Source organism: Kryptolebias marmoratus, linkage group LG6 (assembly GCF_001649575.2).
Source record: "Kryptolebias marmoratus isolate JLee-2015 linkage group LG6, ASM164957v2, whole genome shotgun sequence".
Taxonomy (NCBI): domain Eukaryota; kingdom Metazoa; phylum Chordata; class Actinopteri; order Cyprinodontiformes; family Rivulidae; genus Kryptolebias; species Kryptolebias marmoratus.
The window spans coordinates 12,389,073-12,405,169 of record NC_051435.1 but is presented as its reverse complement, the minus strand read 5'-3'; the positions used below and the strand labels follow the sequence as shown (position 1 = coordinate 12,405,169).

Sequence of the window (16,097 nt, the reverse complement as noted above, 5' to 3'; positions counted from 1 at the left end):
TAATCCACAAAACACGTGCAGACGGGTCAAACTCCCTGCAAGGGTAAAGATCTGATAAGGCCCATCTAAGGATGTGCATTGAAAATTAGCCTGGGCTGTAAATGTAATAGTGTACAGTATTTGTTAATACTTAACACTTGTTCCTATACAAATAAACAATAAATAAAGTGGGCCACTGTTTCATGACCCAGACAAAAGCCACGCTGCTCCTCCTGGACCCAATGTTTGACAGCCGTTCAAAGCCACACCTTTGAAATATCTTTTCAATACCTACTATAACTTTGTACTCCAGTTACATTTGAATGACTTCACTTTAAATCCACTGTGGTGTAATAAACACTTAGAAATATTGTTATTGTCCTTCATCTGCCAGAGCTGAGTGTAAGTGAATGAAAAGATGTAAATAATTGTCCCCTAAACATGAATGAATCTGTGCTCTCGGTGCTTAAAGGCATCCACGTGTGTGCAACATGTGAGCGAGTAAACAAATAAGTCACACTGCCCTCAAATCAATGTAATTACAGAGGTGATAGATTCGCTGGTAATTGGTTGAGAAAGACGTTTTACCAGGTGAATGGGTTTGGTGGAGTTGTAATTGGAGGCGTTTTCAGGTAGCAGCTGGGACGAGGAGGGGGGGGGGGGACTTCCAGCAGCTTCATTATCACGGTGCTGACAGCACAGTAAGCTGACAAATGTTTGCTCAGGATATCATGTTGGTGTCTGTTGATAGTGGGGTGGAACTGCCGTTGTCCTCCGCTAATTAGCATACAAATGAACAGTGGGGCTGATTCAAGCAGAAGAGACGGCGATCCTCCACAAGCTGTTGATGCAAGTGTAAACTTTGAAACATCACTCGTTACCTTCGTATCTCTCATTTTCCCTGTTGTTGTTTATTTTTCTCTCTACCCTGGCCTCCCTCCTCCACCTGCTCCAGCTCAGACAGAATGACAGATGTGCTTTGTGTCGTTGCTGCTAGATGGTTCAATATTTCATGGGAACCCACGAGCTGGTGAAAGGAGTCACAGGCGCGTTCCGAGAAATACTCAGAGCTGATATTTTCTGTTTTAATCGGTGGATATCTAGTTTTAAAAAAAGCTTTGTTCATTTCCAAAACATCCTTCAGAAAAGTGTTGAATGAATGAGTCAAAAACCTGCTTTCATGATGAGCTGATTACTTCCCCTGCACAGATCCAATTAATCTAAATATAGGGATTCTTGCAAAAAAAACTTTCTAATAGTACTAGTTGTTCTTACAGAACCGAACTCAACACTGATGATCGTGGCGTTGCATGATTTAGCATTACAGACGTGTAACGCCAGCTCTGATGAAAGAGTTTTGAAATGATCAGCTGCGATGCTGTCTGAGCTGCTGCTAGAAGATTTAGATGTTTCAAGGTAGCAGCACTTATAAGAAAAGCAAAATGTATGCTTTTTTCTCTGACCCAGAGAATAGATTTGAATGTGTTAAAGTGGAGATTGCTGCTTTGGATGAAAGCAGAAAGACGGCGGCTTTACATTGTGCAGGAATTTAGCACTCAGTTGGAGAAGACAGCACAAATGGAGAAAATGATTCGGCACGCAGCCTCAGTTTTGCTCCCTATTGCCGTGGCTTAAAAGGAGCGGGATTGTTGTTATGGAAAACGTCTGTGTGCTGTGTCCTGTTTTGAAAAATCATCGCGGTGGCGATGAGCCTGTAAACGAAAACTAGACCTGGTTATGTGGCTGCAGCTGCAGAGGCTAAAGCAGAGACGCCTTTGACTGAAGCAGCAGGAGCTAGTTGGCTCAATTTAAAGTCAACAAAGTTCTCCAGGGTGAATGTGTGTGTGTGTGGGTGTGTGTGTATGCAGTCACGTCTGGTTTTGTTTGGTCAGAAAAATGCTTCACCACAGCATCAAGATAAAAGGGAGGCCGACTTTACAACTTGTTTTTTTTTATAGAATCCCTAGTATTTTATGCTACAACCTCCTTAATCATCAATGAAAAAAAAAAGGTTTCTGTAACTGAGAGCAACAGATCTGTTTACACTAACACTTCTGACACAAACACCAGTAACCGCGCAGCTGGGGGAGCCTTTTACCTCTCAGTCCAAAGTTTGTGTTGAAAGCAAACTGCGATCAAAGTCCAGCTGAATCTGGATTATTTGACGCTGACAGAAGTTTATCTATTAATTTCTCAACATGTTGGGAGCTGTTTTGGTTGAACATACTTTACGTATTAGCTTAAGTAAAACAGATGTTCTTTTGATATGAAGCTCTGTTTGCAGTCGGGTCATAGGTTCTTTTCGTGTCTCCACAGGGTCACAACATCTTCTCCAACCTGTCGTCCACAGAGTACAGCGACCTCATGCAGCTGCTGAAACAGTCGATTCTGGCCACGGACCTCACTCTGTACTTTGAGTATGTTCTGCTAAACCCACTGCTTATTAATCTGTAAGTGAGACATCCACAGAGTCCAGAGCACTGGCACGTTTCCAGCGAAGAACGCCAACCTCTGGACCTGTCTGTGTGCACAGAGGGGTTTGTTTTAGCTAACACTGCCCCCTTGTGGATTTTTTTTTGTCATTCACAACTGGATAAGATTCTTTTTGTTGTTTCACTTCAGGAAAAGAAACACATTCTTTGAGCTGGTGAAAAAAGGAGAGTACAACTGGAACGTTAAGGCCCACAGAGACATGTGCAGGTGGAGTCGCCTCTTTGTGTCGCTAAAAGTGAAAGGACACCGCAAACTCCTTAAGGCTTAAAATAACCTGTTCTCTTCTCAGATCTATGATGATGACAGCGTGCGATCTCGGTGCTGTCACGAAGCCCTGGGAAATATCGCGCAAGGTGACAAGTACACAAAATTCTGAGAGTTTCTTTAAAATCCGTCCAATGGTTCATGAGATAATTTGCTAACAGACAGAGAGATATGACTCCAAAAGAAGATGCCAACATTTTAAGCAAAGATCTTAGTGCTTAGAAAACGTGTTGGATTTCAGTTTTAGCTATACGACCACATCAAACCTCAACTTCATGTCTGTAAAACTAGCTGAGTTGTAGCCATTTTTGTATTTTCTAAGGTTGGTTGGATGGGGCGGCCATCTTTAAGTGGATTGATTCCAAACGTTAATGAATCCAGTGATTACTTTCTGAGTGTTTCATTAAAATCCGTCTGTTGGCTCATGAGACATTTTGTTAACAGACAAACAGGGTTGACTCTAATAATAAGTTTTAAAAACAGATGTGATCTATTAGCTGTCAGAGTGTTGGGGATGACTTTCAGCTACTGCTACGCCAAGGTTTTGCTCAATGTCTGTAAAACTGTTGAGCATCCAGTGATTACTTTTCAGTAAAATCTGTCCGATAAATTGCCAAGTGAACAGAGGAACGTGCACATACACACAGACAAAACATTATTCCTCTCAGAGGAGGGCGATAATTAGACAGTTTTAGGCAAATTTTCATTTGCTGCTGTCATGAGCGCTGGTGAGCGAGATGAACCCAGAATGCAGACTCATCATAAAAAACAAAACTGATTCATTAAATAAAAGAAAACAAGAGGCTGACGAGGCAGCAAAAATAAACAGAAAAACAAGGAGCAGAACTTGCCTGGGCAAGGGAACACAAGGGCCAATACTGCAAACAGAAAGAACGAACCAGCGAGGAAGTGGCGAAGGTGACCGGGTTTTAAAGACGGGGGTAATCAGGGGAAGTGAGCACAGGTGAGTGATACAACTAGAAACAGGTGAAGATGGGCGTGGCAAGAAGATGAGATAAACAGAGGAGAAGTGAATGATGATGCAAGGAAAAATGAATAAATAACAAAAAAAATGAAACTCAAACAGAAGCATAAATCAGAAACAAGGAAACATAACCCTTGAAACCAGAAAAAACAAAGAACCAAGAACCAAAGCCAAACACAAACTCAAAAATTACTAGAATTCATGACAGCTACAGCCTCTAAGATACACAACTCTCCCTCTCTTCTCAGGTCGCAGAGTTAGTGACGAGCGAGTTTTTCGAGCAAGGTGACAGAGAACGCCTGGAGCTGAAGCTCACGCCCTCTGTGAGTACAATCAAACCAGCTCAGCTTTTTGCAGTTCCCCCTCACCTCTGTGCCCTCGAAGAGCTGATGATGCCAAAGCAAAGATGCGTTTTCTCTGCAGTTCCAAAACGCACAGGCCGCGTAGGAAACACGAGAGCTCGTGTTTCTTCGCGTGAGAAAAGTGTGCAGTCAGCCCGACCCCTCTGTTGCTCTGTTACCGCGCTAAAAAAAAACTACATCTTCAACTGATTTTCCATTCACTGATCTGCAAACACACAGAACTTTATTTTTCTTCTCATTTACGTTTAAAAAAGTGTAAAATCTAGTTCTTTATTCAAAAATATTTTTACAAACCCGAGAGCTGCAGCTGGTAGAAGAGTGTTTCAAATCCTAACAGGAGAAAACCTGCAGCTTTCTGGATGCAATTAATGACTGTTAAGTAATCGAGTCAGGCCACATTGACTCCCTCTTTTTGAAATAACTAATTCAGCAGCCTCGGGTTTGCTGCTTGTGTCAAACCTTTAGCTCTTCCGTGTGTGGGTGTTGGGAATGAAATATTAACTTCTGATTCGTAGCCTGGTAACTATCTCTGAAGCACAGCCTCAGCGGAGCTTCTTAAGCTCAGGCTGCATGGATGACAGAGAAGGGAAATGTGTGTGTGTGAAAGAAACCGGGGAGCCAAAGGAGAATTCACTCAAGCCAAATCTCTATCAGCCTGAAAAATATAGAAGAAAACAAATTGTGTCTTTTAATATGTGTGTGTGTTTTAGGCCATATTTGACCGCAACAGGAAGGATGAGCTCCCGGGGCTTCAGCTGGAGTGGATTGATGGAATTTGCGCTCCGCTGTATGAGGTAACATTCAGACGATGAGCTGCTCGCCGGCCTTCACTGTGTCACACTTGTGACACACATCCGCCTCTGACATCAGCGGACGCTTTCCTTTCACCCCGTTATTGTCCCTCGCTGACGCCAGCAGTGAATCTGTCGCCATTCGACTTGCTTTGCAGCCCCAGATGTCTCTCGCTCTCTTTCTCTCCCTCAGAAAAAAAAAAGATCTTTTCATCGAAAGCTCTGAAACAGCTTCAAGGTTACGGCCCGTTCTTTTGAGCAGAGCAAAGCGGGTGACTGCGAGGAAGCTCAGAGAACTGTGTGAATAAAGCAGGAATGTTAGTCAGGGTGAATCCTGTTGATAAGTCAGTGCCCTGCAGGCTGGATTTTGGCTGCAAACAGGCCTAAAACACACAAAAAGCTGCCTTATTTTACTGAAGGATCTTCTAAAGAAATATTATTCATTATTATTAAGAGTCTCAGCTTGATGGTGACTCAGAAATCCTTGTTTTTTCTCTCTCCTGGACCATTCAGACAAAAATTAATATTATAATGTGAAAAAGTATTGTTAGAACAGGAAACTTTTATACATTATAATGAGATAAGGTTTTTAATATTCTGGAGGACATTTATAGATTCCCAGTGACACAGAAAGAAGAAAGCTCTGTAACCTGGTGCTGTTTTGGAGATGTTTTTGCTTTTTTTGTTATATATATATTTATATTTTACTTTAAACACAAAAATTAAATTCAATCAAACTCGAGATGCTGCATTTTCTATTGAAACAGTGTGAATGCTGAGTGCTGAGCGACTTTGCTGAAAGTTGCTGAAACTGAGTTTTTAAAGCTAAAAAAAGCAGAACACCAGCTGAAAGCTCAAAGCAGCTAAAGGCTAGCTAAAATAAACGTATCAAAACGGCAGCTAGCAGGTAAAAGTAGCAAAAGGGTAGTTAAAAGAAAAAGAACTACGTTTCTAAGCTACTAGTTATAGTTTAAGAAATCTGAATTGGTCAGAAATCAGTCTGACAGGTCAAAACTTGCTGGAATGGTAATAAATGTGCTTCTGAATGACATCATTTGCCCCTCCCACTGTGTGGGAGGAAGGAGAAGGCTGACTTTCTGAGGAGATCAGGTCTGTTAAGGCACGAGACGTGTTGAAGTTAAACTCGTGGAAGTCCGACAGAAGGGGGAGTCGTTAAAGGAGTCGAGGCTGAAATGAATTACTCATTATCACGGCGCTGAGTGATTTTCTGGGCTTTCTGGGCTGTTAAACTACACAGCAACACATTACTTTCAGTCATTGTGAGTTAAAAACAAACCATGGATCACGTTCGTGACGGCTGAATTATCCCAAGATCATTGTGTCAAAACTCAGAGCAGACTAATCTTTGCAGGGCTCTTGTTTTATCATTCCTACTGTCTGTGATGTGAAGACAGAAAGCATCCAACACGTGTGTGTGTGTGTGTGTGTGTTGTCTGCGTGGGGGGGGTTTCTCTCCATCCTGCCTCATGTAAAAAGCTGATGTTTGGAGAATGCAGATATGGAGCTCACAATCACGCTGCTGCCAATTAAACTTGCAAAAGGGGGGCGAACAGAGAAAGTTCAGAGGCGGCAGGGTTTTTTGTCCGTGGGCGAAGAGGATTTTGTTCTTGATCTCGCTTATCTCCTTATCCTGGTGGTGGCTCCCGACATTTTGGGATGTTAATCCTCGATTATATAACCTTTGTGCCCCACCATGTGACAGACTTTTTTCTTTCTCCTCTGAGACTAGTCTGTGTCCGTGAGAGGGGGTGGACTGCAGAGGAGGAAAAATAAACTTCTTTTAAAGCTGTAAACGAATCGTTTGGAACAGATTTACTCAACGCTCAGGTAAACAGGAGAGTATAAATAATTGGGAACCCTCAATAATCTCTTTTCTGCATAATAGCATCACCAGATGTGACCTCAGGAGGGATAAATGTAGATTAGGAAACCCCAAGAAAACAAATGAAACTAAAATATCAGATTTGTTAAATTTGTTTATGGAGCGAATTAATTTGCATATGAGAGTTGTAAACATATGTGATTTTTGTGATGTTTTAGTTGTATGTTAAGCCACTTAACGTTGACCCAAGATTCATTCAAGCAGGAAAGAAGAAACCACCTAAACTCAAGAGATGAATCCGTATTGTGTCTACAGACAGCTTAGCAAAGATTCACATTTAAATTGGACCTTTAGGTTCTTTGTTACGAGTATCTGAAAGTAATGCTTTTAAGAATTAGAAAACAATTCAGAAAACACAAAATACAGAACCTGAGCGGTGAATAATCCTCCTGATGATCCATCCGTAGTGTCAAAGCTTCATCAGAAACTGTCTCAGTAACGAAGTGGCTGTGAAAAAGTCAATCTGAAGAAAAGGAAACAGGGACAAAAGCCACACACACAAAAATAAAAAATAAAAAACTGACTGAAAACCTGAAGCAACTAAGCTCACGAAGTTCTGGATCCAAATTTGCAACTTTTGTCCTAAATTGGCAAAATGTGCAGAGGAGGTCTGGAGAGAGGTGAGACGGTCAGTGTCTACAGCAGGGTGTCAAACCCAGAGACGCAAGGGGGCCAAAATTAAAAATTTGGTCCTAGCCAAGGGCCTATCATGATCAATATCTATTACAAATTACATAAATTAACCTTGGTTTTAGATGTTTTCTTGGTTTCCCAGTTACAGATTATACAGAATTTAGAGCAAACATACTTTAATAAACAGACAAATAGATCAAACTTCAAAAAGTACATCTTTAGCAGTCATTTCATATGCCTCACTCAGCTTTTAAATGAATTTTTTAACATTAACATACAGAAATTAAAACTCTATATTATTGGCTTCTAAATCACTGTCAAGAGAAAACTTCACTAATTAGGCTCAGTTTTTTTAAGCAAAATAAGAATCAGAGATTTGATCTGTGCCTGACTAGAGGGCCGGACCTAATGAAATCTAAATGTTATCTTCGGGGCCGGATGAAATGTTACAGAGGGCCGGATCTGGCCCGCGGGCCTTGAGTTTGACATGTGTGGTCTACAGCTAACTGTAAAACACTGTGGAGTCTGTGTCATGGTTTGGGGCATCATTTTGAGGAGGAGAGATTTTGAGCTACCCTTCAACCTGGAAAGTGTGACTGAAACAGGCTGATTTTTCACATGACTCTGTTGTTGCAGTGAAACCAAACCTGGATTCAAAATGAAGGAATAAATCGTACAACAGACCCCCAACAGGCCTGGTCTCTGAAGATCGTTCAGCATCGTTGAAAAACTGTGGGATTATTGAAGCAGAAAACCGAATGAAGGAAACTAGCATTCCATGAATTAGCTGAGGCGGACATCTTGAATTGAGTTGACTTCAGAAGTTAATCAGCTGTAGATGTACAGCCAATGATGTCTATGAAGAAATATAAAATCCCCTCTAAAAAATCTGAGAACTAAAACAACAGACTGGCGTTAGAAAGTTTAGGTTGTGTTAAAGTTAAAGTTAAAGTTAGCCATACTAAAAATAAACCTTGGTAAAATTTTTACAAACTTTATTTACATTTTTAGTCTATATTTTAAAGAATTTTTACTTGTGTTTGAATACATTTTTACATTTCACTTCCAAAATACATATAAAAGAAAAATGTTTTTGCACGGAAGTGTTTATTTATGTATTTATGCACTTGTTTTGTGAGCTGAACACACAAGTTATATTTGCATATAAAGCAAAGTTAACAAAACAAAAAGTAATTACACAGAATTCTTTGGAAAACCCAACAAACACAAAAGACAGTGTTAAACCTGCCTTGTGGGTAATTTATCAAATGGATGGAGACGGGTTTGCCTTCCCTGCCAGTTACACCTAAACACAGAAAAAAATGACAAAAGCAACTAATCTCAGTCATACATGTGTTTCTAATCTTGACAGAGCAGCCGTTTAAAGAATGAAACTATCAAGAGGCTGTTTGTTTTGGTTTCTGTAACGGGTCATTCTTTCTTTACTTTTCATTTGTTCCGCCTATAGTATGAATTTGATGAATAATGTTCCTTTTTATTTATTTATTTTCTCCCGATCTAGACTGAATTGCTCGTACACAATCACAGCCGAGCGTCAGAACAAAACATTACTAACTGCTGAACTTTAAAAGACCAAGAAGATTTTTTTACAAAATACTTTTCGGGAAAAAAAATGGCTGAAAAAAATTTTCTTTTGATATGAAAAAGTATTTAACCCGCAAGCGGAAACGTTAGCTTAAAAGCGCTAGCTGTAGTACTTTTCAGGTTGCACCAGAAGTGCTACAGCTAGCTGCTGCTGCCATTTACCTTAGCAAGTAACCATAAAATCTCTGAGAATACATCTGTAATGTGAAACTGAGGGTAGTGGAAAGATTTATACAACTGCACATTAACTATTATGAAGTATTTGAGGTTGGAGTTGTTGCTGTGGTTCCTCCCGCACCCAGACTAGCCGTGAGCTCATCAGTTCTGACGTCATTCAAAGAGCTATCCACTCTAAAAGATCCTAACCATAGCTTTAAGGTTTTTATTTTTTAGTATCAATACACAATACAGCACAGTACTTACCAGGTACGCATCAGATACTTACAGGGTAAATAGTAGGTACATATTCTTTAATTACTAGATATGTACCACATGGGTACCTATGTAAGTATTCTGTAAGTATGGTTATGTAAATGTCCAGTACATACTTTGTAGGTTCCAGATACGACTGTTAAGCATTGCTCCTGTTTTTTGTACATACACAGTAAGTATCTGGTGCCCAGTTGTATTATGTTTTGCTATCATTTCTTATTGGTGCATGCTTTTATGTTTCCTTGCCTTACTGGTTCTGATCAGTAGTAAATGAAGGAAGCAACCTGTAGGCGACAAAAAATAAAATCTAATCTCAAACAGTTAATATAATTTGATTGTTTTCTGGGAAGGAATACATAAACAAGCTAAAAAAAAATTAAATTAAATCCCACTGCATTCCTCCTGAGAACTAATATATTTCCTTTATCTGTAACTTTGTTCTTTCTCTCCTCTCTTTAGACTTTGGCCAAGTTGACTCCCAAACTTCAGCCGATGGTTGACATGATCAGAGCAAACAGGGCCAAATGGGAGGAACTGAACAGGAAGAGACAATGTGGCCAGAGTGTTTCTGCCCCTGCAAGTCCGTACGGCGGTGACGCCACAGAAACCAGCAGCTGCGCTGTGGCCAAAACTGGCAGCCCTTCCTGCTGCAGCGGCGACGCTCAAAGCAAACTGTCAAAAGCGGCGAGTTAGCTTTCCCCCTGGCCAACTTTTAACGCCAGGCCTTTTTTTCTCCTAAATGCAGCCTGCAGTAGAGGCAGTGCATGCAGAGGTTCTTGGGCTCTGCTCCTCTTCGCTTTTGCTACTAGAGACGAGCTTTAGACCTGAGTGTGGCGCTATCATAGAGGTTTTTCTGCTGCCTTCAGGTTCCCTGCACTGAAGGCTGACAGAGCTGTGTTTGGCAGGCTTGTCTGAGCAGCTATGAATCAGCTGGTGACACCGTGTCAGAAAGGAAACTCAACCCACTGTGTCAACATGTCAAGTAACACCAACTATCCTGGGTATTGCACAGATTTATGGCTAAAGAAATGAAGTGTAACGTACATTTTTGTTGTGGTTTATTTTGCTTATGGTATCTCTATGTTGCTTGCATTTTGTCCAGGGGTAAAAAAAAGAAGTTTTTTTTGTAAATCTGTAAATAGGCTATTGAGTTATTTAAAAGTGCTGTTTAAAAATGGTATGCATTGCACTGGATTGGAACGTGGCTGTAGAGCTTTTGAAGGACGAGGAGGTGCAGAAACAGCAGGACTTGTGACACTTGCTTGCAATGCAAATTGAATTTTCCACTCCCTCCCTTCCTGTGCCTTGTTTTGAGATCCTACTGAAAAAATGCATGGCCTCTCTGTCGAGGTTCCTATATATTACTGAAACTCATTAAACTGTGCTGTATTTCTGCCATTAATTTGAAAAACCAATGACTGCAGGTATGTCTTGACCTCTTGTTAGCCACAAAGAATTAAGCTAATTTACATACGGGAAATACATTTTGCCCAGTTTTATAAATGCAGGTCCTCAACTTGTCACACACCTACACAACGTGCCTTGAGAAAGTTCTTATATCATTTCTATTTATACAAGACAAATCTTCAGCTCTAATGGTTCTTCAGCTGTAACATTAAAAACATGTCACCTTAGAAGTTTTTAGAACTTCTTTTTTTCTTTATGATTGAAGATCCACACAACTCCCATGATTATCTGGTAAATTAACTGGTTAACTGTTATTATCTTATTAACTGGTTTGATAGACTTGGAGTTAAAAGTATAAAAAGAAGACATTGGTTAGCCTGATTCTGTTCAAAGGTAACAAAGTCAACCTACTGCAGCTATTTGTTTCTATTCAGTGCAGTTCAATTCACAAGAACCCTCCTGTCGAGGCAATAATTGTATTTAACACAGTCCAGTCCAGTTCTAATCCGGTTAATTTCTAAATATAACTTGAACCAAGACATTCATGCTGTCCGTTTCAATTCAGTTATTAAAAGCCTAGAAGTGCAATTCCCTCACAGCCTTTTATGAAAGGGTTTTAAACTAAGATCTTATCTTGACAAGTTATGGAGTTATAGCCATTTTTGTCACACCTTAAAAGCAACAATATGTGCGATTTTGCGAGATCTTGTGTGATCTGTTAGAGCTCGGATTATGTGTTAGAAATGACTGTCAGCTATCAGTACATTAGGTTTTAGCTCAATATTCCTAAAACTGATGGGGGCCGACAGTCGAGAGAAATGACTTCCTTTAAACAGGAAGAGAACCAGCAGAACCAGGCTCAGGCTGGGCGGCAAAATTCCAAACCTCAACAAACAGAGGATTTATAAAATGTCAACATTTCACATTTAAATACTTAAGCTACATACATGTGTGCTATATATAAACGAAGTGAACACGTCAGGGAGTGGGAATATAGAGTGTAACAGGATGCAGCAGTGAATTGACTCTAACACCTTTGTTTTTTCACTTTGTTTTGGAAGCTTGGACACTAAAAATTTGAACCACTTTACCCACTTGATATCTGCTCAGGTATAGATATAAAAGCTGTAGGGTACGTTTAGGAACAGACCACGTTTTAGCTAATAATTCTGCACATTGCACTGTTCTGGTAACGCGTATCTGATGACTCAGAAGTGAGATGGAACTATTTTGGCTCACAGCTGTTGATAACACGAATGTAGTTTGCAGAAGTGGGAAAAATTTTGTAGTTTTTGTACGGATTCATCTGTGGATTAGAGGTGGAGTTTGTTACCTTTGAACAAGCATCTTATTCATAAACAGTTCAATAAATCATCTAAATGAACATGAATCATGATAGTTTGAACAGCTCTCAGTCAGTTGCATCAAGTTATGTATTAACTCACCTGTGAATATTCAAAAATAATCTTAATAAACTTTATATAACACATTATTCGACACATTTCAAGGAAACATCAGGTGGAAACATCTTTGCTTCTCCTGATTCTGATCAAGCTAACCATTTCCTCCTGTCTTCAGTCTTTATAGAAGCTGTTGGGGTCATTTCTACAAAGGTCCAGCTTTATTTTTTATGTAATTCAAACATTTTTCTCAAAGCTCACAAACACTACAAACTATATGAGAGCTTTTCTTTCTGTAGAAGACTGACACACTGAACTGAAGTGCCCATGTAATATCAAAGCTTTTACTTTGATATGTTCACAATTATTATTACAAGCATTATTTTTAGTTAGGGGTATGCCTTATGAATTATGTTGTAGCTTTGTTAACTGGAGTTATTGTGCACATTGTGTGGCATGGATCTGTACGCTTTACTGTACTTTATTTTTAATTTCTTTTGTTTTGAACAGTTTAATTGAAACCAACCAGAAACAGTTTTTGAATTGCATGTTTTATGCAGTGTTAAATCCGATCACTTGCTAAGGATGTAGCAAACAAGTGAGCCAACAAATACCTCGTATTTTAATCAGCACACACTTTATCTCATCAGGCGTGCATGACTTAAATTCTCTTGCATCATGGTGAGTGAGTTACATATGAATATCCTGTTCTATTTTTCTATTAGGTCTCCACGTGTGGCTAACTTCTACTTGTCTTCTTTTTTTTTTTTTTCATTGTAACCTGCTTTTTGTGTTTCTCCTTTTTTTCCTCCTCCAGTTTGGACTCTGGATTTAGTCATGGCAGGCAAATCTGAAAGAAACCCAAGGCATGAAAAGGTCAAACAAGCTTCTGTTTCTGTTCAGAGTTGAAATAAAAAGTAAATCTTCCACGTGTTTGCTGATTTTTCTGATTTTAAGCTTCATTGTCGATTAAATTTGCCTCCGAACTACAAGAATCAAAAACAAACAAAATACAACAATCATTTGAACTTTATTCATCTATAAGCGGACCTCATTGTTTTAATTTGACATCTACTAATCCAGTTTTGAAACTCTGAGGGGTTTTTCTTACCCTTCAAAATAATCATCATGAAGAGATAAAACATTTATGGTTATATCTGTGGTTGGTTCTCCAAGATGTTTGCAACAACCTCCCTGCAAAATCTGAATAACAACTGAGTGTATTTAGAGGAAACTATGTTGTTTTTAACAATTGGGAAAAATTTATTTCAAGGCTATATTTTATTAAAAATCTTGAGAAAAGTCAAATTGAGTTGCATACGGGCTTTTTACCTGCTTATAACAAAGCTATGTCTATGTTTTTTTAATAGACCTAACCTTTTCTTTTGCCTGGTTTGTAACAAGATTAAAGATGGATATTTAAAAAAAAAGACAGAAAAGATAACTCTAATGTAGCATTTTTTTGCCAAGAGTTGATTTCTATATTAACTCTCAAAACCTTTAATTTGCAGGTTAGATCTGTAATAAACCAAGGGAAATTTGCTGTATTTTATTCAAGCCTGCCACTTTCAGTATACTATAAGCTTGTAGCTACATGTTGCCATAGAGTCAAAACAGAGCAAGATGCTCTCTCTCTGTCTCTCTCTCTCTGAGTGTGTATTTATGCAGATGTTGTGATGTTGTGTATCATAAATCCAGGTGAAATACTGTGCATACATTTCAATGTTAGATGAGACTCTTTAATCCTTTTTAATTTAGTCAAAATGGCTTTTTGGAAATAAATAAAAACAAAATGTCACCCATCTGATTTAGAGAAAGGTTTTACCTCGCCAGATAAGAATCAAGCTCATCTGTTCAGAAAGTTGTGCAGTAATCTTATCCACTGAGGTAAAAATATCTGAACTGTTACACATAGTTGGTCCAATTACTGGCTTTGCCTTCTACAGCAATGCTGACCTCTGGTGGCTAAATAGATAATTACACACAAACTGTATCAATGAAATTCTGCAGATTCAAGCACATTTCATTGAGATATATTTGAATTCACACAAAACAGCAAATGGTATGATATCGTTGGCATTACAAAAGATAGAAATGCATGAAACATGTACGAATCCTCATAAAAGACTGACGGTTCTGTCATTATTTAGCAGTACGTTGAATTTTCTCATACCTGCTGTATCCATTCACAACATGCTGGCATCAAACTGCAATCCAGCAGCAGCAGAACATTTTTTTGCTCAAGGCTGAGCTCCATCACTGTTGATGTGTGGCTGTGACGTCAACCAGCAGTGTGTGGGCGGCTGTGTGGGTGAGGACGACTCCCAAATGAGCCTGCGTGTTGAGAGAAGAAGGAAAGAAAGAAGGGGGGGGGGGAAGCCTGTCAGGAATCAAAAGGCAGGCTCTGTTAAACTCTGCTGTGCAGGATTACCTTGAGCTCTGATTGGCGCGTGTTGAACAAACACAAACCTGCCTGCAGGCGTTTTGCTTTTTTGTTAACCTTCTGCGTCTCGCCTTTAGAGATGAGATGAGATGGAACATGCATGGAGAAAAAAGAAATACTGTCCTAGAAGACACAGGGAAAACAAAGTCCACTCTTTTTCAATTGTTGAATTTTATGTTTCACATATATACAGCCAAAAGTTTATAAAGATACAGCATAAATTCTACCATGCCATTATATTTTACATATAACACACTTTTCATGTGTGAAAACTGAGTCCATGACCCAGCGGCTTGCAGAACAACCTTTAAAGCAATATCTTAAAGTAGTCATTTTCTGTATGACTTTAACAGTCTCTGTCATGGTTGTGGACTCAGCTTGAATCTGGACTTTGACTGGGCCGTTGCAACACATTGACTCTTTTCTTTTTCCGCCGTTCTGTTGGAGATCTGCCGCTGTGTTTGGGATCATTGCCTTGTTGCACCATGACCCAGTTTGATCCGAGCTTCAGCTGTCAGACAGATGGCCTCACATTTGACTCCAGAGTCCTTTGGTCTACAGAGGAGTTCACGGTCGACTCAGTGATTCCAAGGTGCCCAGGTCCTGTTGGCTGCAAAACAAGCTCAAGTCATCACCCCCTCCATCACCGTGCTTGACAGTTAGTATGAGATGTTTGTGCTTACATGCTGTTTTATTGTTTTTAAACCAAGCACAGCACTGTGCCTTACGGATAAACATCATTACTTTGGTCTCACCTGGTCAAAAGACAATGTTCCAGATATAACTTTACAAACTCATCTTCCTTATAGAGGCTTCCTCCTGCAACCCTTCCAAGCAAGCCGATCCTAATCAGTCTTTTTCTAATTATTCTGTCATAAACTTTAACATTGAACCTGCTGAGACCTGCAGCCTGACGTCGAGCTCTTGGGGTTTTTCCAGTTTACCTGATCGTTGCATGGTCTGACCCTGGGGTAAAAGGCTGGTTATTTTCCTCCTTGGCATTGTGTTAACACACCTGTATGGTCCAGACCTGCAAACTGCCAAAACATCTGCTTTTAGAGGTGATCACACTTATTGATGATCAGTTAATCAATACATTAGATCAGCAGTGCCTGACTGCTGCTTTCGCTGCTAAATCCTGTAGAATCAGCAAAGATGGACGTAGTTTGTTACTCAGAGCATTTTGATTTTGATTAATAAATGTTGACTTGGTGGAACCTGCTGTATGTTTTTGTACACTTGAATTAAGATTTGAAAAATTTCAGAACCTGGTAAAGACTAGATGATTTATTTTCTAATTATGACTTGATACACAAAACCCTAAAATTGAAAAAAAAAAAAAGTTGGTTTTCTTCCCCCGCATTAACAATATATGTTGAACTGAGATAAAAATCAACATC

General features: G+C 39.5%; 1 protein-coding gene across 1 annotated transcript in view; it reads left to right on the top strand.

Moving 5' to 3' along the window:
- Window positions 1-13,181, top strand: part of pde11a (phosphodiesterase 11a) — a 40,119-nt gene extending 26,938 nt beyond the window's left edge. The window contains exons 15-20 of the mRNA XM_017422754.3: window positions 2,296-2,396; window positions 2,602-2,679; window positions 2,762-2,825; window positions 3,970-4,044; window positions 4,794-4,877; window positions 9,907-13,181. Coding sequence (XP_017278243.1) covers window positions 2,296-2,396; window positions 2,602-2,679; window positions 2,762-2,825; window positions 3,970-4,044; window positions 4,794-4,877; window positions 9,907-10,140 — 636 coding nt within the window. The 3' untranslated portion in view covers window positions 10,141-13,181. The remainder of the gene's footprint in view (window positions 1-2,295; window positions 2,397-2,601; window positions 2,680-2,761; window positions 2,826-3,969; window positions 4,045-4,793; window positions 4,878-9,906) is intronic.
- Window positions 13,182-16,097: the final 2,916 nt, after the last annotated feature.